Source organism: Stegostoma tigrinum, chromosome 24 (assembly GCF_030684315.1).
Source record: "Stegostoma tigrinum isolate sSteTig4 chromosome 24, sSteTig4.hap1, whole genome shotgun sequence".
In the NCBI taxonomy this organism is placed as follows: domain Eukaryota; kingdom Metazoa; phylum Chordata; class Chondrichthyes; order Orectolobiformes; family Stegostomatidae; genus Stegostoma; species Stegostoma tigrinum.
This window is the reverse complement of record NC_081377.1, coordinates 32,278,788-32,301,435: the sequence shown is the minus strand read 5'-3', so window position 1 is coordinate 32,301,435 and position 22,648 is coordinate 32,278,788. Positions and strand designations below refer to the sequence as shown.

The 22,648-nt window shown below is 41.0% G+C and overlaps 1 protein-coding gene across 1 annotated transcript in view; it reads right to left on the bottom strand.

Moving 5' to 3' along the window:
* cnksr1 (connector enhancer of kinase suppressor of Ras 1) overlaps nt 1-22,648 on the bottom strand; it is a 75,844-nt gene that overhangs the window by 36,840 nt on the left and 16,356 nt on the right. The window contains exons 2-8 of the mRNA XM_048557679.2: nt 21,612-21,769; nt 15,665-15,855; nt 15,472-15,559; nt 13,449-13,490; nt 8,279-8,398; nt 4,162-4,218; nt 1,232-1,300 (exon numbers count right to left, since the gene is read on the bottom strand). Coding sequence (XP_048413636.1) covers nt 1,232-1,300; nt 4,162-4,218; nt 8,279-8,398; nt 13,449-13,490; nt 15,472-15,559; nt 15,665-15,855; nt 21,612-21,769 — 725 coding nt within the window. The remainder of the gene's footprint in view (nt 1-1,231; nt 1,301-4,161; nt 4,219-8,278; nt 8,399-13,448; nt 13,491-15,471; nt 15,560-15,664; nt 15,856-21,611; nt 21,770-22,648) is intronic.

Here is a 22,648-nt window from a genome sequence, read left to right as displayed (position 1 = left end):
GAGGGGTAAAAAGCACAGGAAGTAACAAAGTTAAGATATAGATCAACTGCAATTATAGTGAATGGCAGAATAAGCTCAAGGGCTAGATAGCCTGTTCCTATTCCTAATGTTCAGATGAGAGCTGGAGTACAATCAATCATACAGCCCAGCTCAATCTGCCTATCCAATATCTGCATTTACTAACCTCCCAGATACAGTATTGAAAAGGATCCGACATAGAACTCTGGCTTCTGCTCTATGAAGCCTATGAATTCTTTGGTCTTTATGAAATAAAACAATATTGACATATGGAAGTTAAATAGATCTGGAAGCCTAATAAATATGAAAGCTAAATCAAAAATAGATTAATTTCCAAACGTAGATAACAAAGTGTGAAACTGGATGAACACAGAAGGCCAAGCAGCATCTCAGGAGCACAAAAGCTGATGTTTCTGGCCTAGACCCTTCATCCTCTCTGATGAAGGGTCTAGGCCCAAAACGTCAGCTTTTGTGCTCCTCAGATGCTGCTTGGCCTGTTGTGTTCATCCAGCTTCGCACTTTGTTATCTTGGATTCTCCAGCATCTGCAGTTCCCATCATCTCTAATTTGCAAACGTACATCAACTTAACTTGGATCAGTACCCAGTATTTAAAGAAAGAAGGTTTATGGTAAATATTTGGAGATCAACAAATTCAAAAATCAAAATTAAAAATGCAAGAAGTAAAAGGGCAGATTAGAAAGATGGGCAGAGAGAAGAAAACAAGGGTACTCAATGTCTAGAGAATAGTTAAGGGTATTTATTGTACACAAGAAATAGACAAGAAAGAAGGTCACTTTTGGACTTAAAAGGGAAGTCATGCCTGGGAGGTCAAATGAATGAACTGGAGGAAAATAATCAGCGAGCAGTTTACAACTAAAAAGGTTGATGGGGCTTGAAGTTAAAATGGTCAGTAGATCTGGATGGTAGCTCAGTACACAAAGGATAATAACAGATATGCACTAACGAAAATGATCTGAAACTCCTTATACTTGCAAATTATGGCAAACAACTTGAGGGTGGAAAAGATTATATACAGAAAATATGCCAATAGGAACATTATCTCAATAGCATTAAAAAGGAATTAAAGTGAATCGATACAGTACCAGATAAGGATTAGCTCCGGATAAAGAGTTAGAACTTACACAAATGACATGTACTAATCTGAAGCATACTTAAATCATCCAATGCAAAGTTATAATACCTGATACTTACTACAACCATATCATTCACCTGGATGACCTCATCTCCTGGTCGAATCTTCTGAGAGCGATAAGCTGGAGACTAAATGAAAGAAAGTAAAGGTAAGTACATAAAAACATTCACTCAGTCATGTGCAATCAACCCCAGGGCTAAGCATTCATGTACAAAGACCTGTCTGTTTAATTTTCTATATTTTTAAATTGTGGACTGAAATGAGAAAAACAAAGCATGTATTAAAAAAAAGGATTGTTACATGTTTTGAAAGCAAATAACCTAGCACTCATTACAAGCATTGTTTACAAAGGTGCTTGTTCAAGCAATAATTGAAGTATAGTGTACAGACAAGCTGGAACCAAAGCGTCACGTAAAGTGGAACTTTGGTTGGCAACAAACAGCTGATTTGGACAGTGACCAGTTATTAATAATAAAGACCTTCTGTCATCCAAAACTGTGTGAATAATTCTCAGATAGCTGATTCTTGTCAACATAAAGAAGCTAAAGGGGAAAGATGGCCCTACAATGGCTAACAAGGCAAGTTAAGCATAGTATTAGATCCAAACGAAGGGTGTTAAAAAATTGGCCAAATTAGAAAAAAAAAAGCAGTGAGCGTAAGGATTGGGAACAATTTAGATTTTAGCAGTTGTGGTCAATGGGATATATTAGGAGGGGGAAAACAGACTGAGAGAGTAATCTCGTGGGGAACATACAAATTGATTGTAAAATCTTCTTATTGGTATGTGAAGAGAAAAAGATTAGTGATGACATATGTAGGTCTTTACAGCGAAAAGCAGGGCAAGTGATAATGGGGAAACAAACAGAAGGCAGACTTTTTCTAAGGTGTGGGCTGTAACTAATGGGTACCACGGATCAGTGATTGGGCCTTAATTATTCACAACATACATTAGCGATTTAGTTGAGGGAACTAAATATAATATGTTCAAGTTTGCAGAAGCAGGAGAGAGTGGGAACCGTGATGAGGATGCAGAGATGCTGCAGTGTGATTGGACAAGGTGAATGAGTGGCAAATGCATGGCAGATGAAGTGTAATGTGGATAAATGTGAGGTTATCCTCTTTGATAATCAAAACAAACGAAAAAAAACGCTAAAGCTGATTATCTGAACGGTGATAGATTGGGAAAATGGGAGCTGGACATCCAGGTACACATGTCACTTCGCTGATGGCAAATATATCCTCATAGAAAGAGGATTCAACTTCAGGAGCAGGGATGGTTTGCTGCAATTGTACAGGGTCTTAGAAAGACCATACCTGGAGATTTGTGAGCATTTTTTGGAGGAAGGATGTTCTGGCTGTGGAGGGGGTGCAACAAAGGTTTATCAGACTGATTCCTGAGATGGCAGGACAATTGTATGAAGAAAACTAAATAAGTTAGGACTATGTTCACTGGAATTAAGAAGAATGAGGAGTGATCTCATAGAAACTTGTAAAATTCGAATAGAACTAGACAGGATAAACTCAAAGGATTTTCCCGATGAAGTCCATAAATAGGTATCGTAGTTTAAGGATATAGGGTAGGCCATTTAGAACTGAAATCAGGAGAAATGTCTTCACTCAGAGTGGTGAGCCTGTGGAATTTTCTGCCACAGAAAGTTGTTGCAGCCAAAAATTTCAATGTTTTTAAGGAGTTATCTACTGTTCCCAGGGTCGAAAGGTCATGGGGAGAAAGCAGGGAATTTAGTCTTAAGTTAGATGATTAGCCATGATTATATCAGATGGTGGAGCAGGCTTGAAGGGCCAAATGGCCTATTCCTGTTCTTATTCTTTATGTTTCATAAAAATTCCAGTCTTCCTAGTCTTTCTCTCCATCCATAACATACATTTGTCCTAGCCTTCCAAGTTTTGTTAAGTGCAGAAACTCGGTCCATGTTTTCTGTCAGTCTGGTTCTGAAAGAACAGGTGAACTTAGTATTCTTGTAATTTACTTCTCTTTACCTTTACAGAAACTCCAGAGGTGAAAGTTGTAGACAGCTGTTCTCCCATGAGAGAGAGAGAGACTGGTGGTGAGTGTCAAGGGACACAGTTGAGAAGGTGCGTGGTTCATTGTATCCTCAGGCAGCGTGGCATTGTATCCTCATTCTGTATTGCCAACTAACTATCTTTCCAACTGAGCTGACCAACCCCTCCATATTTTGTACACTGTGCATGGTAACATTTGTGCCAGGACACCACAATTAAATTCTGCAGGATCATGAAAACCAGCAGGCAGTTGTGATGTGTGAAAAAGACTTACATAAAGTCTGAATGAATATCTAAAATAATTGTCAGTAAATCTGGGCAATGTTGGCAAGGTGTAACCCTGGATAGATGAAGAAAGATTTTCTCATCGAGTTGCAGCAGTTGTATTTTGTACTGGTAGTGTTTGCACAATGATACAGAGATTGAGAATGTTTAGAAACAGTGAGTCAGCTTTTAGTCACAAAAGTATCTGACTTGGAGCAAATCTTAGTGATGATGGTGCCATGAAGGTCAGGATGAGTTTATCACTCGTATAAGACTACAAATAAAAATGTCAAAACCAAAAGGGAAATTCAGGGATACACACTCATGTACAGAACAAGAAGCATACATCAAGAAAGAAACACACACACAAACAGGTTAGCAGAAGTTCAAGAAGAGTGCCCATCAACAGCTTTTCAGGGAAACTACGCAAAGTAATAAACAACTTGGCCAGTGTCACTTATTTTACAAGAATAATTCACAATAGAAATGAATGAATGTCTCTGGCACACACACAGAAAGACCCTCATTAATATTCACACAGGTGCAAGTTGACAGAAACAGCTAAGCAGGTTAACAGAAATCAGCAGGGAGCAGGTGCAAGATAGACAGACGTTCACAGGGATACATAGGAACAGCACAGGAATTATGTATATACGTACAATATGAGCAATAAAAAAGCGTAGGATGAATATGTTTCACTTACATTTACTGTGGTTCCTGTGATAAAATGCAGCCCATTATTCGACTTGATTTCAATACCCTGAACAATGTAAAGGAACAGTCCTTAATCCAAGCATAAGTAAGGAAAAACAGAAAATGACTAATAGCTTGAGAACTGTGTTCATCATAACTGAAGCCATAAATGTGCAGCAGTTGCATGCAATGTACTAAAATACCTCTGACATTTAATATCTTGGCCATCTGTAATATTCTCAGTCAATGTACATGTCAGTGCTAGACACAGCTGTCACAACCCTCAATCAAACAACTTGCCGAGCAACCCACAATTTGTTTTAGAGCTTACATTAAATTTTCATTTACAAGTCTGAATTAACACTATAAAATCGTTTGAGTGAGCATCTTGATTTCAGAATGAATGTCTGATAAGATTTTAAAGTTATTCAGTTACCATAAATTAGATTATTTACAATCTAGAGATAGTCTGAGTCATACAGCACAGAAACAGACCCTTCAGTCCAACTTGTCCATGCTGACCAAGTTTCCCAAACTAAACTAGTCCCATGTGCCTGCATTTGGCCAATATCCTTCTAAATCTTTTCTATTCATGTACCTGTCCAAATGTCTTTTAAATGTTGAAACTGTTTCTGCATCTATCACTTCCTCCGGCAGTTCATCCCATATTTGAACCACCCTCTGTGTAAAAAGGTTGTTCTTCAGGACCGTTTTTAAATCTTTCTCCTCTGAGCTTAAAATTATGCTCCCTGGTTTTCAACTCCCCAAATAGGGAAAATACATTTGCTATTTGCCTTATCTATGCCCCTCCTGATTTTACAAACCTCTAGAAGGTCACCCCAGGACCTCCTACACTTCAGAGAAAAAAGTCCCAGCTTATCCAGCTTCTCCTTATAATTCAAACCTTCCAGTTCTGGTAACATCCTGGTAAATCTTTTCTGAACCCTGTCTAATTTAATAATATCCTTCCTACAGCAGGGTGACCAGAACAGTACACAGTGCTCCTAAAGTGGCCCCACCAACTGCCATCCCAACTTCTAAACTCAATGGTCTGAGTGATGAAGGCAAGCATGCCAAACATCTTCTTTACCACTTTGAAAGTTGCACCACAGGGAGACAATGAACTGTGGTACTGATTACCTAGGTCTCTCTGTTCTACAAGACTCCCTACAGCCCTACTATTAACTGTGCTAGTCCTGCACTTGTTCATCTTACCAAAATCAACACCTCACATTTATCTCAATTAAACTCCATCTGTGTTCCTTGGCCCATTGTTCCAGTTGATCAAGATCCCTTTGTCATTCTTAGATAACCTTCCTCACTGTGTATACTATAAATATTGGACAAGAACCCCAAACCATTCAGCTAAACTTGGCAACCCTCAGGTAAACATGAATTTATTTGGGGTATTCATGGACCAAAACATGGTAAGTTCCTGTCTTCAGGCAGGAACAAAATTAAAACTTTCTGCATTACCCATCACATTTGAAACAATGTAAAACACCATTGGATTCTTGAACTGACTATGCTGTCTCGGCACCTCTCCAAGGTTAATTCGATACAGATGTGAACATATAATTAAGAGTAGGGTAAAGGGGGTACATAAATACTCCAATGCAGTTACAATATATTCATCACTCACTAATTTCAATCAAATACCTGGTGACCCTAGTTAGAAGAGGAACAAAGTCTAAAATAAAAAAAGACATTTAAAACTTAGTTAGGTAGCTGGTAAAACAACTTATATCTGTATCATAAGCTAGAAGGATAATGAATAAACAAGAATCCCACTCCGCATCGCTAGGAAGTAATGCTTGGTGGTTCATGCACATGTTTGGTTGCCAGGTGAACACAATAGAGACATACCTCCCTATACATCCCAGCTCCACTCTGTTTGACTTGCCTTTCTACTCTCATTGTTTATGGGCAACCTAGGCAACTATGTAGCAGTGGTATAAGAGAGCTGTTGAAGCCTGTGAGACAGTTTCCACTAAGAACAGATTGTCACAGCACAGGAGATGTAAGGGATATTAGTCAATAAGTCATTATTTGAATGAGAATTCATCTGTAGAGTAGTTAATATTTTAAGTAAAGGCACTGTAATTACAGGTTTTATTCAGACAATTTCAAACAAATTCCAAAATGTCCATCTCAAACTGACATTAAATTCAGAGTGGGGAATTAAAATCAGACCTGCTTATAGAGTCACCACTAAAGCTTTAGACTAAGCTTTAAAAGGAGAAATCAATAATGCATCTTACTGACTACATTCCAAATGGGTGGATAACCAGGGAAAGGGGGAAGAGGGAGACCTTAAATTCCAGGGGTGGATGTTACTTCTGACTTTCTAGCAATGAAATTAGATCATAGCATACCATTGGAGTTACAGTGAATATCTAAGTTTTAAAGATATACAGCTTGGAGATGTAAGTGTTGGACAGGAAACCTAATGAAATTAGATCATATCCTATATTCCCTGTAATTTTCTTCTGCCTCTATTCCGATTTCCAACATCTATGCAACTAGTGGCTTCTGGAACTGGAAGTCAACACATCAGCATGCCAAACAGCATCCGCAAAACTTTCCAGAGGCTCCACAGCTTAGAAGGGACATTGATCATATCGCTATTTTCTTAAAATCAATTATTGAGAAATTAACTGATGAGTCATGACTCAAAGGTCAGGTAACAAGTTTCAGGTTGAAAGAAAGGGAAGGGGCTAGGAGAGAAATCAGGAAGTAGTGACTGTTTGATACACAGCTGGGTTGTAAAAGGCTGGAGATCGTAGGCTAACAACTGAGGAAAGTCAGAAGTTCCTTGACTTGTGAATTCCTGGCAATGCAATGACAATTCGAGCAACATCAATAGTGAAAAACCAAGAAAAAGGGAAAGTACAGAGGAGAACAATTTCAGTATGCCTGTTGCACGTATAGGAACAATAGGAATGAGACAGAAAGAGAAAAAAGAACAAGAAAAAAAAAGTAAAGAGAGAGAGAGAGAGATACAAATGTTTGAATCCTAATTAGCTCTTGTTTAAAGAAATAAAAGAAAACAAGTCATTCACTCATCAATTGAAAGCTAAAAATGTCACAATGTAACCACCAGAAACCGCTCTACAGTGTATCCAAGAGTGCTAGTGGCATTTTCTCCAAACATTTAACAGTTTGATTACATTTCAACTGACTTGAGAAATGTTGGTAGAAAAGACCACTGAACAGAATATACTCACAGCAGAGTCAGTAGTAGCATGTGGGGTTGCTAGCCCTTCGGAGGAATGAGAGAAAATACTTCTACTCTAAATGCATGCACCCTGTTCACACAAAAACTAGATATAAACACACAAACATACAATACTACATGGTTGCGTGAAAGAAACTACACCTACATATGTGCAACATGTGTTTTTGGGGAAGGTGACAAATTGAATTTATATAAATGGATCTACAAAAAAAAATCCACTTCCTTTTGCTGAAACCTCTGCTCATGGACTGACTCAGAGTTGGCTTGGATCACATAAACAAAACACTGAGTTATTCTGGCTGCTGGTACAGTTTATTGAAGTAACAGTACTCAGGGTTACAACATTGATTTGAAAATTCACTTTGCTCAGTTAAGGGACTTTAATGAAAGCCAGAAAAAAAAAGCAAAGCAGGGACTTTTTTGGAACAAAGAATGGCTTTGAAGTAACAGGAGCAGAATGTAATCTAACACCTATTTGAACCAGACCTGAAAGACATTTTCGTGGCTAATGTCTGACCTGAAAGACTCTTTCTTTTGCAATGCAGCACTCCATTACCACTGAAGTTGTGTGTTAGCCTAGAGCATATGCTCAAAATCTCAACTGGTAATGAATGTAAGCCTTCGCTTCAAAGGGATGCATCCAGCCAAGCTGGATGATAACTCTCAAAATGTTTAATAACACGCAAACTGCATTTTAACACATAAACATTTGTGAGGATTGGAATGCAAACATGTGAGAAATGTTGTCAAACATTCAGGAGATATTTTGATCACTCAATGTTAAAGAGCTAAAAATTAGCTAAAAATTAAGTCTACAGCTACTAATCTCTCAAAAATCCACACCCCTACCCCCCAACCCACATCATTCAGGGCACCATGGAGCACTCACCAGACTCTGACCAGGTGAGGTGGTGAGTAGATGAATAGTTTCCAGACAAGCGCATTGGTTCACCAACACCTCAGGGCTACCCATCACCATGTTTTTGCAGAAACTGGAGAGTTCCCTGCACTGAGAGACAGTTATCATTAAGTCCAAACATAACTAGCCACACGTCCAGAAACATTGCTGTATCTATAGGTACAACAGGGAATTTTGCAACATTTCAGCATTTTAAAGGTACAACACCCTTGTTAGTTTCCAACATTAACATGTGTGACAGACACTTGGGCAAAAGTGGTGGATTTGGCAACGTGTGTTTTTGGGAAGGTGACAAGCAAAAACAAATATTTCCCCATAGGCAAGGCTCCCAGAGTTACCTCTGCAAATCTAGCAAGGACCAAACCTGAGTGGGACTGGATTAGCAGTCAATCCCACCCACACCCCCATAACCAACCCAGCCCCCTCCAACAAGTTCAAGCTGTATGTAGTGGAGGGAAACCTTGCTAAGAATAAACTAAAAACCAAGTTGCAGAATTAACTATTCAATGGGGGAAATTCCACTGCTCTTTAATAATAACCTATCTTATGAAATACAGATACAGTTTGGAGTCATTTGCCACTTAATGTTGGGGGATATTAATTACTACAAGCAGGCAATTTCTTTCTTTCCATTGGTTTCAGGTAGTTTCTATAAAGTATATTAAAATATAGTTTCACACTCCGAGGGAAACTAAAAAGAATACTTACATAAAGTCATAAATATTAGCACATAACATAGGCAAAAGATCTAAAGGGCAAATAAGGAGACTATTTTTCCTTTGGCCAACTGTTGGGAATGTAGGACACTTCATCTGAAAAGCTGATGGAAATTAGTACTATAAACACATTTTATGTGGCAACATTTGAAAATGTAGAAATTATGGATGAAAAGAGAGGATGTGGCACTAACAATGCCTGCTTTTCCAAAGAGCCAGCAGAGAGATGTTGAGTTGAATAGCCAACTTCTGCGCAAGTTTATATAATTCTATAATAACTGTTATAGTCAGGGTAAAAAAAAACGCAAGGAACAGCATTTTGTAAAATTAGAAAATGGTGGAAATAAAGTTTTTTTCTGAAATAAAAATGGTAGGTAATATTCCAGGTATACAGCTGATTGGAGCTTACAATGTATATGATATGAAAATTACCATTCTGCTGAATTTCCTTAATGTAACTCATTCATGATTGCAAAGCTGTTTAATCAAAATGGAACTGAACAATTTACGGTTAAAGTGTCATTCTTCCTCTCCAACCTTTGGATTATAATCAGATTCAATTAAGGGTTATTGACCTGAGAGGTTTATTCCTTTGCTTACACATACTTCCTTATCTGCTGAGCGTAAATTGTATGTACATTGTTTCATAGTATGCAGCTAGCAAATATAACTTGGTATTCCATCAGCTCTCCTGCAAAGGGAACTTGCATTGCAGTGTTCCTACCTCTAAGCAAGGAACACTAGGTTCAAATTTCACCTGCTCCAACATGTAGTGATTGATTTATTGTCAGGTTACTGAAATATAGTGAAAAGCTTTGTTTGTGAGCAGTATAGGCAGATCACAGCAAGCAAAGGATGTAAAGATCGAAAAGAATTTAGAGGCATGTAGGTTACATTATTTGAGGCTACAATCTATTCAACAGTCTGATAATGGCCAGAAAGAAGCTACTCCTGAACCTGCTCATCTGAGTGTTTAGGCTTCTGTATCTTCTGCTTGATGGAAGAGGTTGTAGGAGGTCATTACTGGGTGTGGTTGGTCTTTGATGATGTTTGCAGCCTTTCTGCACCAACAAGCCGTGTGAATGGAATCTACAGATGGAAGGTTGGCTTCTGTGATGGTCTGGGTTGTGTGCACACCACCTTCAGTGGTTTCTTACCATCCTGGGCAAAGCAGTTGCCATGCCAGGCCATTATGCACCTGGACAGTATGCTTTCAATGGTACATCTGTTGAAGTTGGTGAGGGGTCTCATGGACATGCCAAATTTCCTGAGCTGCCTGAGGAAGAAGAGGCGCTGTTGTGCCTTCATGACTGTCACGTTTACATGGGAAATCCAAGACAAGTCATCAGTTATTTATGTGGAAAGTTCAAGAAAACGTTGTTTCAAAAACATCTTTCCACTCCAATAGATGGGAGCAGGCTGAAACTATGGTTGTTGGCTGACAAGCTACGCCAGGTATAGCTCAATAAATTAATGCTCATGAAGAAAAAGTGTAAGACATTATGACTAAGCAGTCTTTTATAGGTTTGGGTTCAAGTCCTACCTGCCCCAGAGGTGCATCATAACATGTGCAAATAGGTAGACAGATAACAGCCTTATCTGACACCATCTGGCTTTCTTATCAATAACACAGGATATGTTTTTTGGTAACAAACATCAACATGTACCAGAAACAACGATATCTCCCAAATTCTTGATTAAGCAATCAATTGCTTACAAGTCAAAATCGCTTAAAAATGCATGTATAAGCAAAATTGTGATAATGCTCAATATTTGAATGGTTATCATCAAGGGCAGGTCGCGTCTAACAAACCTCATTGAGTTTTGTGAGGTGACCAAGCATATGGGTGAGGGTAGGGCAGTTGACATGGTGTACATGGACTTCAGTAAAGCCTTTGCTAAGGTTCCACATGGTAGACTGTTGGAGAAAATACAGAGGCATGGGATTGAGGGAGATTTAGCAGTTTGGATTAGAAACTGGCTTTCTGTAAGGAGGCAATGAGTGGTGGTTGATGGAAAATATTCAGCCTGGAGTCCGGTTACTAGTGGTGTGCCTCAAGGATCTGTTTTGGGACCACTGCTGTTTGTCATTTTTATAAATGACTTGGACGCAGGCATTGATGGATGGGTTCGTAAGTTTGCAGATGACACTAAAGTCGGTGGAGTGGTGGACAGTGTGGAAGAATGTTGCAGGTTGCAGGGAGACTGGGATAAACTGCAGAATTGGGCTGAAAGGTGGCAAATGGAGTTTAATACAGATAAATGTGAGGGGATTCACTTTGGGAGGAAGAATAGGAAGACAGAATACCCGGTCAATGGAAAGATTCTTGGTAGTGTAGACGTGCAGAGGGATCTTGGTGTCCAAGTACATAGATCCCTGAAAGTTGCCACCCAGGTTGATAGTGCTGTTAAGGAGGCTTACGGTGTGTTAGGTTTTATTGGTAGAGGGATTGAGTTCCGGAGCCGTGATGTCATGCTGCAACTGTACAAAACGCTAGTGCGGCCTTATTTGGAATATTGCGTGCAGTTCTGGTCACCCCATTACAGGAAGGATGTGGAAGCATTGGAAAAAGGTGCAGAGGAGATTTACCAGGATGTTGCCTGGTCTGGCGCACAGGCCGTATGAAGAAAGGCTGAGGGACTTGGGTCTGTTCTCATTGGAGAGAAGAAGGCTAAGAGGGGATTTATTAGAGACATACAAGATGATCAGAGGATTAGATAGGGTGGACAGTGAGAGTCTTTTTCCAAGGATGATGACTTCAGCTTGTACAAGAGGGCAAAGCTACAAATTGAGGGGTGATAGATTTAAGACAGATGTCAGAGGCAGATTCTCTACTCAGAGTGATAAGGGCGTGTAACGCCCTGCCTGCCAATGTAGTTAACTCAGCCAAATTAGGGGCATTTAAACAGTCCTTGGATAAGTGTACGGATGATGATGGGAGGGGCTTAGATTAGTTCACAGGTCGGCGCAACATCGAGGGCCGAAGGGCCTGTTCTGCGCTGTATTGTTCTATGTTCTATTATGTTACATTCAATAGTTAGATCCCCAGCATTCAAATAACACCTTCCACAAACTCAAGATATTCTTTGCAACATTTTTCAGACAGAAAAGGTGCAGTTTTGATGTGTTGCTGAAAAAGAACATTTTGTTGAAGCTGTTCATCTTACACTCATCACAATTTGAAATAAATATCAATGTGAATGTGATTGCACTGAAGAAGGTGAAAAGGAGAACCATCAACTGTTAGCTGGGATAGAGCATTTCTGCTACAAACAGAAGCTGGATATGCTCAGGCTAATTTCTTTGGAACAGAAACGGTTGAGGAGGGACATGATAGAGGCATATCAGATTATGAGGGGCTTGGACACGGTGTAAGGAAAGGAGCTGTTCTCTTTAGCTGAAAGATCAACAATAAGGGAGCATCATTTTTAAGTTGAAGACGGAGGTTTAGAGAGTATTTGAGAAAATAAAACTTTTCATCTAGCAGGTGGGGGATGCCGAAATGCACTGTCTGAGAGGATAGTTGAGGCAGAAATCCTTACAATGTTAAAACCTGGATGAGCACTTGAAGTGCCATAGCATTCAAGGCTATGGGCCTAGTGCAGGGAAGAAGGACTACAGTAGGTAGTAGTATATTTTGATGCTACAGACTTAATGGGCTAAAGGGTCTCTTCTGTACTGTATGATTCTTGTGAATGTAAATGGAAAGTAATATTTATTCCTCATGTAAGTGTTGAGTGGCTGGCTAGTGGACTCTGGGTGATAAAGAAAAGCTACAGGAATTAAAATTAAAACGAAATTCAACAATTAACTGTCAGTCATTATTAACTGATACATTCTCCATGCAAAAGCCTTACCGATCAGAAACGATTTGCAAATTAATCAGCACTCTCCTGTCACACAGTACACATTACTTTACCTATATACTGGTATTTCTTGGAAATGGTCCTGAATAGCAGAGACAAAAAGTTCTGCCAATGTGTGCCTTTTTGAGCAAGGCTTAAGTTCTGTATGATGAAATGACTAATTTCATTGTTGTCTTGCAGGAAACATGGCAATCAATTTCTGTACAGCAAACTCCCCTAAACATTACAATTATAGCCAGATAACTTGTCTGCGTGACATTAGCCAAGAAGAAAGTGGCCAGGGCAATAAGGAGTACTTCTCCATTCTTCCTTGAATAAAGCCATAGGATTTTTTATGTTCACCAAAAGGGTAAGATGGGACCTTGGTTAAAGTGTCACCTGAAAGACAGCATACTTCTGACAGCAGCATTTCCTCAGAGCTCCAGTATTGTACCAGCTGAAATTATCAGCGAGAGTTAGCACAGCAATTAACATCCATTATAAAGATTTGGGACACAAATGTTTACTGGAAAGACGAATTATAATGCAACAGAAAATCAATATTAATTTATACTTACAATGCTCAGTATCCGATTTTCTTTCTCTGTCTGGCTGCATTCCTAAACAAAACAGGAGTCAAATATAAGGTTTGAAAGAATAGATCATCATAATTTATCCTGGCAAACCTCACTGTGGGTCTCAGTACCAGCGTAACATATTAGTGGCTGAGAGAACTAACATTGAAATTAAGTTCTACAATGCACTCGTTGTAAATCCATTAATTGGTAACATTGAGTTCAGTGGGATCTTCATTTCCAGATGTTGAGGAATGCTATTCCAAATACATCTTCCATTAAAGTTTACATAAATTTTCTCAGGATGCTCCCAATGTGTGTAAAAGTAGCATATTTCAAATGTGGAGGGAGCATAGTGTTACAATGATTCCAATTGCCTTAGAGTTAATGAGGGACACTGTTGCTGATCCTCTGACTGGTATGTGCATCTTTCTGGCTTTCTAGACCAGTTGTAATACTCTCCACAGTTAAAGAGTCACTCATGCATGGAATATGGGCACTTGGGTGAGCAACAGATGATAATGTTCAGGACTTGTGAAGCAGTAACTCAGCAAATCGGGATAAGGGTGCAAAGAGAAAAGTGGGGATAAAACAATACATGCATACGTGGACTGAAGACAGGAGTCGGGGGGAGGTGTTGGTGAGTGATGCAAGTGGAAAGGTGATGATGCAAAAATGCAAAGAAACCTCCTTGCATCTTCCCAAATGTGCACATGCACATAGGCTCATGCACACATCTTTGCTGTCTCCCTTTGAATAATTCCCTTCGCGATTTGCATTGACAGGTTCCTCACTCCAGTAGGTGACCCAACTGGAGGAAGACACCCTGCTGGCTGTTACTCCCCGCAGCTAATTCCACAGAAATTCATCCAGCCTGCACTTCAAGTGAGGAGCTGCATTTCTACATCTCAGCTTTGACCGCACATACACTGCATCATTAGCTTGTTAGTATGACACAAGAGCTCCTCTTCTGTGAGTTTCACAATCTATTAACTGCAGTTCAATTAATTTACAACCACGAACAAAGACAAGTAGATCTTTGAGAGAAGAGACCTGTGTAAAAAAGATTACTGCAAATCTCTCCTTATCCTGTCTCTCCTGACCTCTGTACTTCTTATTGGGTGCCATCATACATACCTGGTTTTACATTGTAGTTTTAACATAAACCACTACTTCACAAAGCAGAGAGTGATAACTAGATGGGAAAGGAACACAAGAAATAGGAGTAGACCATAAGACCACTTGAGACGGTTCCACCGTTCAATAAAGCTCATGACTGATTTTCTGCTTCAACCTCATTTTTCAAATCTGTTTAAGCATCTCTTCATCCCTTTCATGTCTAAAAAGAGTTTAGTTTTGGACATGGAGTCATAAAAATAGAAAGCTTTAGAAAGTAAAGCTCAGAAGACCAAAGACGTGCCTTAGAACTAGATATAGATAAGATAGAGAAGAGGCAAAAATTGAAAGAACAGAAAAAAAGTGTTGGTTGGCGTTTAAGACAGATGTCTTTCATCTAAATACGTACTAAGAGTAACTCTCATCTTTTAAAGCACTGAGCTATTTCTGTGTGTAAGAATGACCAAACACTTAATTTATTAGAAACCACAACTGAGTAATTAACTTCATTACATCACCCTCTGGGCCAAAGTCTGTCAGTCAACATCCACCAGTACCAATCTCAGAAAATAACATGGCTATTTGGGCAGCTGCCATTACAGAACTGTACCGCAGGGGGAAAAAAACTAGCATTTTTAGGAAATAACGTGAGAAATGCAAAGGAAAGTACTCTTTGTATTTTCAATATCTGTTCATATTAGTATCTTAAAACATTTCACACAGAGATGCAATCGAGGGAACATCTAGATAAGTACAAGGAAGATGGGAGAAAGAAGATATTTTGACATGGAGATCTTGATGGTCATGGAGAAAATAAATACTGACATGCATGTGGGCTGAATGACCTATTGTTGTGCTTCAAATTCTATTTAACTTATGAATTACACTGGACTTGGTATATGTGACAAACCTTGTGAATAGTTTCTGCCAGCTCCATGCATAGCCTGATGATCTCTTTCTTCATGGCAGAATAATTGATTATGCATATAAAAGGGTACCTAGTTTGGCAGAAAAGAAGCAGGATTGTAAATTTATTAAGGCCTCAAATTCTCTAAAGCTGATGAGCAAAAACCTGTCTTTGCACTGTTTATTTACTCAAGTACCTGTTCAGCCAGGAAAAGATGGCTTTGGTGGTTTGAAGAAGATCTATGACAGAGGTAAGGAGGTCTCCAGAAGGTTTCTGTGGACCTGGGCTGACCTTCCTCCGACTGATAATGAAGGACTGAAGGGTTCCAGAGACAGCTCTTAACTTCTCCATCAAAATCTTCAAATTCTCTGTTTCTAAATCATAGGTCTGAAGCAAAGACAAGATCATTTAGAAGGAAACACAGAGGGTAGCATTCTTGATATCCAGAAACACTGAGTCATATTCAGACAAAGGACAAACTCACACCTCGAAAATCCATGCAAACCACATAGTAAACTGCACTTACTAATGCTACCTTGGTCAGACTGTAATGCACTGGAAAGATCAGCATTACAATGCTAAACCATATTAATTGAACTGCAATATAAGAAGCGTGGGCACTGGGCAATCTGCAAACAGCAACTAGGTAGTCATTTCGTGCCCAATTTCATTCCAGATTTTTTGCCTCAGGGGTTAGCACTGCAACCTCACAGCACCAGGGACCCGGGTTCAATTCCACCTCTGGGCGACTGTCTGTGTGGAGTTTGCACATTCTCCCTGTGTCTGTGTGGGTTTTTTCAGGGTGCTCAGCTTTCCTCCCACAGTCCAAAGATGTGCAGGCTAGGTGGATTGGCCATGTTAAATTGCCCATAGGGTTCAGGGAGGTGTAGTCTGGTTGGGTTTTTGGCAATAGGTCTGGGGGGGGATGCTCTGACAGTCCGGCATGGACTTGTTGGGACGAAGGGCCTGTTTCCACACTGTAGGGATTCCATGATTTGATCTATGGTATGCTTTTGGCTGCTTGTGGTAGCACATGTGGAATAGTGAAGTTTAAATGAAAAAGAACAAATCCAATCCAATCCAACTGATTTTAGTTCTACCTATTAGTAATAAACGGAATTAATTATGTCAAAATTCACACAAGTATTATCTGGGATGGAACTAGAGATTTGTGAGAAGTTGTAGCAACTTCCTCATTTCTTGGCTGAGTACATAAATAGGGGCTGATGGACCATTCTGCAAACGTTGTCCAGACCCTCTCCATTCTATTGTTATCACCAGTTAGTTTCTTCTCTTTATGCAAAGTTCAAGCAAGCTAGAAGAACAATACCTCATTTTCCCCTTGGGAACTGTGCAGCCCTCTGTACTCAATATCGAGTTCAATAACTTTAAGGCCTGAACACTCCCATGTCTCAGCCCCCTAACCCATACACCATGTCTTGTTATCACAGTCTGCCATTACACACGACACTGCCATTACACACGACTCATTATGTGGAGGTGCTGATGTTGGACATGGGTGGGCAAAGTTAGAAGCCACACCATACCAGGCTGTAGTCAGAGATAATAGGAACTGCAGTTGCTGGAGAATCCGAGATAACATGATGTGGAGCCGGATGAACTGATTTTCTGATGAAGGGTCTAGGCCCGAAACATCAGCTTTCCTGCTCCTAAGAGGCGGTAGTCCAACAGGTTTGTTTGAGAACTCAAGCTTTCGGAGTGTAGCCCCTTCATCAGGTGTTGCACGACTTCTGACTTTTTACACTACCATTGTCAGTCTCCACTATCAGCTATTCATCCTCCGAGCCAGACTGTTACCCACTCCTTTGTCTATCCAACTGCTCTTCTGTCTCTTTGGCTCAATCCCTGCCTATTTGTTTACTCCTTATGCCATCCCCCCCACCCTATCTTCTGCATATAAACCAACGTTTTCCTAGCTATCATCAGTTCTGAGGAAGGGTCAACGGACCTGAAATGTGAACTCTGATTTCTTTTCACAGAAGTGGCCAGACCTGTTGAGCTTTTCCAGCAACTTCTGTTTTTGTTTTTTTTATTTACAACATCCACAGTTTTTTCAGTTTCTATTCTTTATGGGTTACTTTTGAAGCAAGAATCCTTCTCACCAAAACACAGCTAAACTATCAACAGAAATCTCTTGAATAAGAATTGGTGGCTTAAGCACCAGCCAAAAATTAAAGGTTTATTCATATTTTGAAAATATCATGGAAGAGGGAAAAGCAAAGTATCAGGTTAAAAAAAATTGCATAGCTTCATATTAGATAGAGATAGCAAGAACTGCAGATGCTGGAGTGAGAGACAGCACAGTGTGGATCTGGAGGGACACAGCAGGCCAGGCAGCATCAGAGGAGCAGGAAAGTTGACATTTCAGGTGGGACCCTTCTTCAGAAATGGGGAAGGTGAAGAGAGCTAGGAAATGAATAGAGAAAGGAGGGGTGGGTCTGGGGAAGGTAAGCGGAATGGTGATAGGGGAGTGCAGGTGAGGAGTGGTGGGGATTGGTCAGTGGAATGGGTGAGACAGGCAGATGACAGAGAAGATGGACAGGTTGTGTCAGGGATAAGATGGAGGCTTGGACATGGGGTGAGGCTGGAGGTGGGAGATTTTAAAACTGGTGAATTCCATGTTTAGGCCATCTGGGGCTCCTGAGGTAGAATACAAGGTGTTGCTCCTCCAGTTTCTGGGTGGCATCATTGTGACACTGGAGGAGGCCCAGGATAGACATGTACCCAGGGAGTGGCAGGCAGAGTTAAAATGGTTGGCGACTGGAAGGTGTTGTCAATTGTTGCATACAGAGCATAGACGCTCTAAAAAAATGGTCTCCAAGTCTAGGAAATAATACGGAATGCAGATGCTGGAGAATTTGAGATAACAAGGTGGGGATGAACACAGGAGGCCAAGCAGCAGGGGAACAGGAAAGCTGACATTTCGGCTCTAGACCCTTCTTCAGAAACGGGGGAGGGGAAGGGGATTCTGAAATAAATAGGGAGAGAGGGGGAGGCGGACAGATAAAGGAGAGGATAGGTGGAGAGGAGACAAGACTGGCCAAAGACATGGGGGTGGATCCAGTAAAGGTGATTATAGGTGGGGAGTTAGGGAGGTGATAGGTCAGTCCAGGAAGGACGGACAGGTCAAGGAGGCGGGATGAGGCTTGTTGGTAGAAGATCGGGGTGGTGCTTGGAGGTGGGAGGAGGGCATGGATGGGAGGAAGGACAGATTAGGGAGACAGGTATGAGCTGGGCTGGTTTTGGAATGCGGTTGGGAAGGGGAGATTTTGAAGCTTGTGAAGTCCACATTGCTACCATTGGGCTGCAGGGTTCCCAAGCAGAATATGAGTTGCTGTTCCTGCAACCTTTGGGTGGCAACATTGTGGCACTGCAGGAGGCCCTGGATGGACATGTCATCTAAGGAATGGGAGGGGGAGTTGAAATGGTTCACGACTGGAGGTCTCACCAATGTAGAGGCCACATCGACGGCAGCAAATACAATAGACCAACCTGATGTATGTTCAGGTGAACCCCTGTCCAATATGGAAGGTTTGTATTGCACCCTGAATGGAGGTGAGGAGGGAGGTCTAGGGGCAGGTATAGCACTTCCCGAGGTTGCAGGGAAAGGGGCCGGGAGCGGTGGAGAGTGTGGAGTGGATGAGTGAATTGTGGTGAAAGCGGTACCTATGAAAGGGAGATAGGTGTATAGAGGGAAAGATCTCTTCGGTTGTGGGGTTGGATTGTAGATGGCGGAGAATGATATGTTGGATGCGGAGATTGGTGTGGTGGTATGTGAGGACAAGGGTGATTCTGTCTTTGTTTTTGTTGCAGTGGGGAGGGAATGTGAGGGCAGAAGTGCAGGAAATGCAAGAGATGCGGTTGAGGGCATTTTCAATCACTGAAGGCAGGAATATTATGGTCCTTGAAATAGGAGGATATCTGGGATGTGCAGGAGTGGAGTGCCCCATCTTGGGAGCAGATGCAGGAAGGTGGAAGAATTGGGAGTAGGGGATTACATTCTTGCAGGTAGATGAGTGAGAGAAGGTGTAGTCTACATAGCTGTGGGAGTTGGTGGGGGCTTGAAATAGATGTCGGTTTTGAGGTGATCGATGGAGACGGAGAGGTGCAGGAAGGAGAAGGAGGTATCACAGATGGTCCAGGTAAATTTGAGGTTGAAACGTGTCAGTAAAGTTGATGGACTGTGCAAGCTCCTCATGGGAGCATGTAGCAGTGCTGATACAGTTGCCAATGTAGCAGAGGAAGAAGTGGGGGTTGGCGACAGTATAGCAGCGGAAGAGGGACTGTTCTTCTACAAAGAAGCAGCAATAGCTTGGGCCCATGTGGGTGCCCATGGTCACACCCTTAGCCTGTAGGAAGAGAGAGGAGTTAAAGAAGAAGTTGTTAAGGGTAAGGATAAGTCTGGTTGAGTGGATAAGGATATTGGTAGAGGGGGACTGGTTGGCCTGTGAGACAAGAAGAAGTGGAGGGCTTTTAGTCCATCGGCATGGGGTATACAAGTATACAGGGATTGGATGTCCACAGTGAGAATGAGGTGTTGGGGTCCAGGGAATTGGAAGTCTTGGAGGAGGTGAGGGTGTGGGTGTTGTCCTGGACATAGATGGGGAGTTCCTGGACCAGGAGGGAGAAAACAGAGCCGAGATAACCGGAGATAAGTTCAGCAGGGCAGGAGCAGGCAGAGACAATGGGTTGGCCTGGATAGCCAGGTTTAAGGGTTTTGGGAAGGAGATAGAAACGGGCAGTGAGGGTTGGGGCAATGATGAGGTTGGAGGCTGTAGACAGGAGGTCACCTAAGGTAACAAGGTTATGGATGGTCTGGAGATGATGTTTTGGTGGTCATAGGTGGGATCATAAATCAAGAGGACGGTAGGAGGTGGTGTCAGAGATTCGGCACCTGGCCTTAGCCACGTAAAGGTCAATGCACGATACCACTACTGCGCCTCCCTTATTTGTGGGTTTGATGGTGAGGTTAGGTTCGGAGCAGAGGGCCGCACATTGTGAGGTCGAGGGAGGGTAAGAGACCATGGGGTGGTGTCTAGGAGAATAAGGTTTATTGGAGGGATCTTGTTTGATAAATTTATTAAATTTATTCCTTGAGAATATATTGTAGTTAGTTGACAAGATCATTCAGTAGATATAAGACCCTGTACTTTTAAAAGGACTTTCAAATGGTGCATGACATTAGAAGACAGAAAGGCATTTCATACGAGGGCAGCTATAAAGTAGATAAATAATTTGTTGACTCAGGTGATACAAAGGGAGTGGCAAGAACTTATCTTTGCAGCAAACCAGCAAAATAATGGAGCTGTGACATATGACGAGTTACCTTGTGCATTTTCTGTTCAAGGGAGAAGTCAAACTTGAGCAAGAACATGCTAAACAAGTACGCAAGAAAGTACTGAAGAAATTACCGTCAAACGGGATTCAGAGTTATTAAATTTAGAATGATACAAAAGTAGATGGAATAATGCTACACACCTGCTGATAACTGTTACCCTGCCATTATGAAATCAATGAGTAGCTGAGTACAATAAATAGATGTTTGGTTCCAGGACTAATGTTGTGTTTGGTGTATGTTAATGTTTGATAATGTGAAACAAATGAAGAAATCAAAAATAAAACTATTAAGTTTGCCAATATTAAAATTGGACAGGACAGAAGTAATTGGGCAGATTATAGGAACTGGTTCAAAACTGAATCTGTGGGAATAATTACAGGGCATGCATTTTAAATGATGCATTACATTTAAATGAGAATGTACACCACATCCTGAAACAAATATCATCATCAAACAATTAAACCACTCCTGATTCTTTACACCAATAATCAGTTATATATGGTTCTCTTGTGCATCTAGTTAAACTTCATGAAAAGGAAGAGACTAGTCCAATATATCAATTCCAGCCTAAACAAACATGTGAGGGTAGCACAGTCAGGAGTTATTGCCAGTGAGGTATCATTCCCAGGGTTAAATCTAACCAATTGAGGGATTCGATAACTGACTGACACAAGTATGTAACAGTCACAATGTAAAGTGGAGTTCCAGGAACAGAATTAATGAAAACAATCCATAGCTCCTTGTGATAAGTCATATGACACTCAAACTGATACCCTTTCCTTACCAGTGCACACAGTAGCTCCACTGCCTCCAGAATCAGCTCCTGGTGTCCTATCCGTTTCACACCAAGCTCCTCCAGGTCTTGCTGTGATAGTCGCAGGAGTTGCTCTCCATTCATCTGCCATTGATCAAATGGATATTTCTGCACACTGTTATCCAGGCCTGGGGAACACAGCAATGGTCAAAATGTGGGTCAGGGAATGTTGATAACTTGCAGTCTGATTTTGCAGATCAGAAATGCTTAGGGAAATGTATTCGTACACAGCTCAAACACGGTGACTGGCCATAGTAATATGATCTCTGATGGAGCTGCTTTCAACTTAGTTGCTTAAAGAAGTCAATAAAGCCAGCCTATGGAACATGAAATGGTTAAGCAGCAATCCAGACTACAATGGACAAGTCACAGCCTGTCACCCTACTGAGCCAAACAGATCCACAGAGACAGCCAAGTTTAGTCTCTTATGCCCAGAGTAAACTTATCATTTGCGACTGCCAGCCTCACCCACCCTCACTGTATCCTACTGTCCACCTTCCCCAGTCTCACAGGGCATGACCTTCATTCATTGCTCTTAGTCTTCAGCAATCACCCTCAGCTGCCTGTAGCAACATGCAACAGCCTGGCGTCATCCACCCTGCTCAGTGTGAGGCACAAGAATACAAGGAGCAGAGAAGGTGACACAGCCCCTGGGCCAGTTCCACCATTCAATAAGTTCATTACTGCTCTGATCTTAGTCTCAAGTCTACTTTCTTAATACATTCACCATAGCCATCTATTCCCCAATAATTCTAAAATGTGTCCACCTCAACTCTGAATATATTAAATAACTCAATAGCCAAAGGCCAGGGAGAGAATTCCAAACAGTTATGATAATCAAAAAAATTCCTTCATATTTCAATCTTTAAATCTATTATTCTGACTAGTTCTAAATTCGGACAAAAGCTGTTGAGCCCCCTTACAATCATATCTGCCCCTAGCAGTGTATCACAGCTCACCTTGCTCATTTAACACCATAATGACACTCTCTTCAATTACTTAGTGTT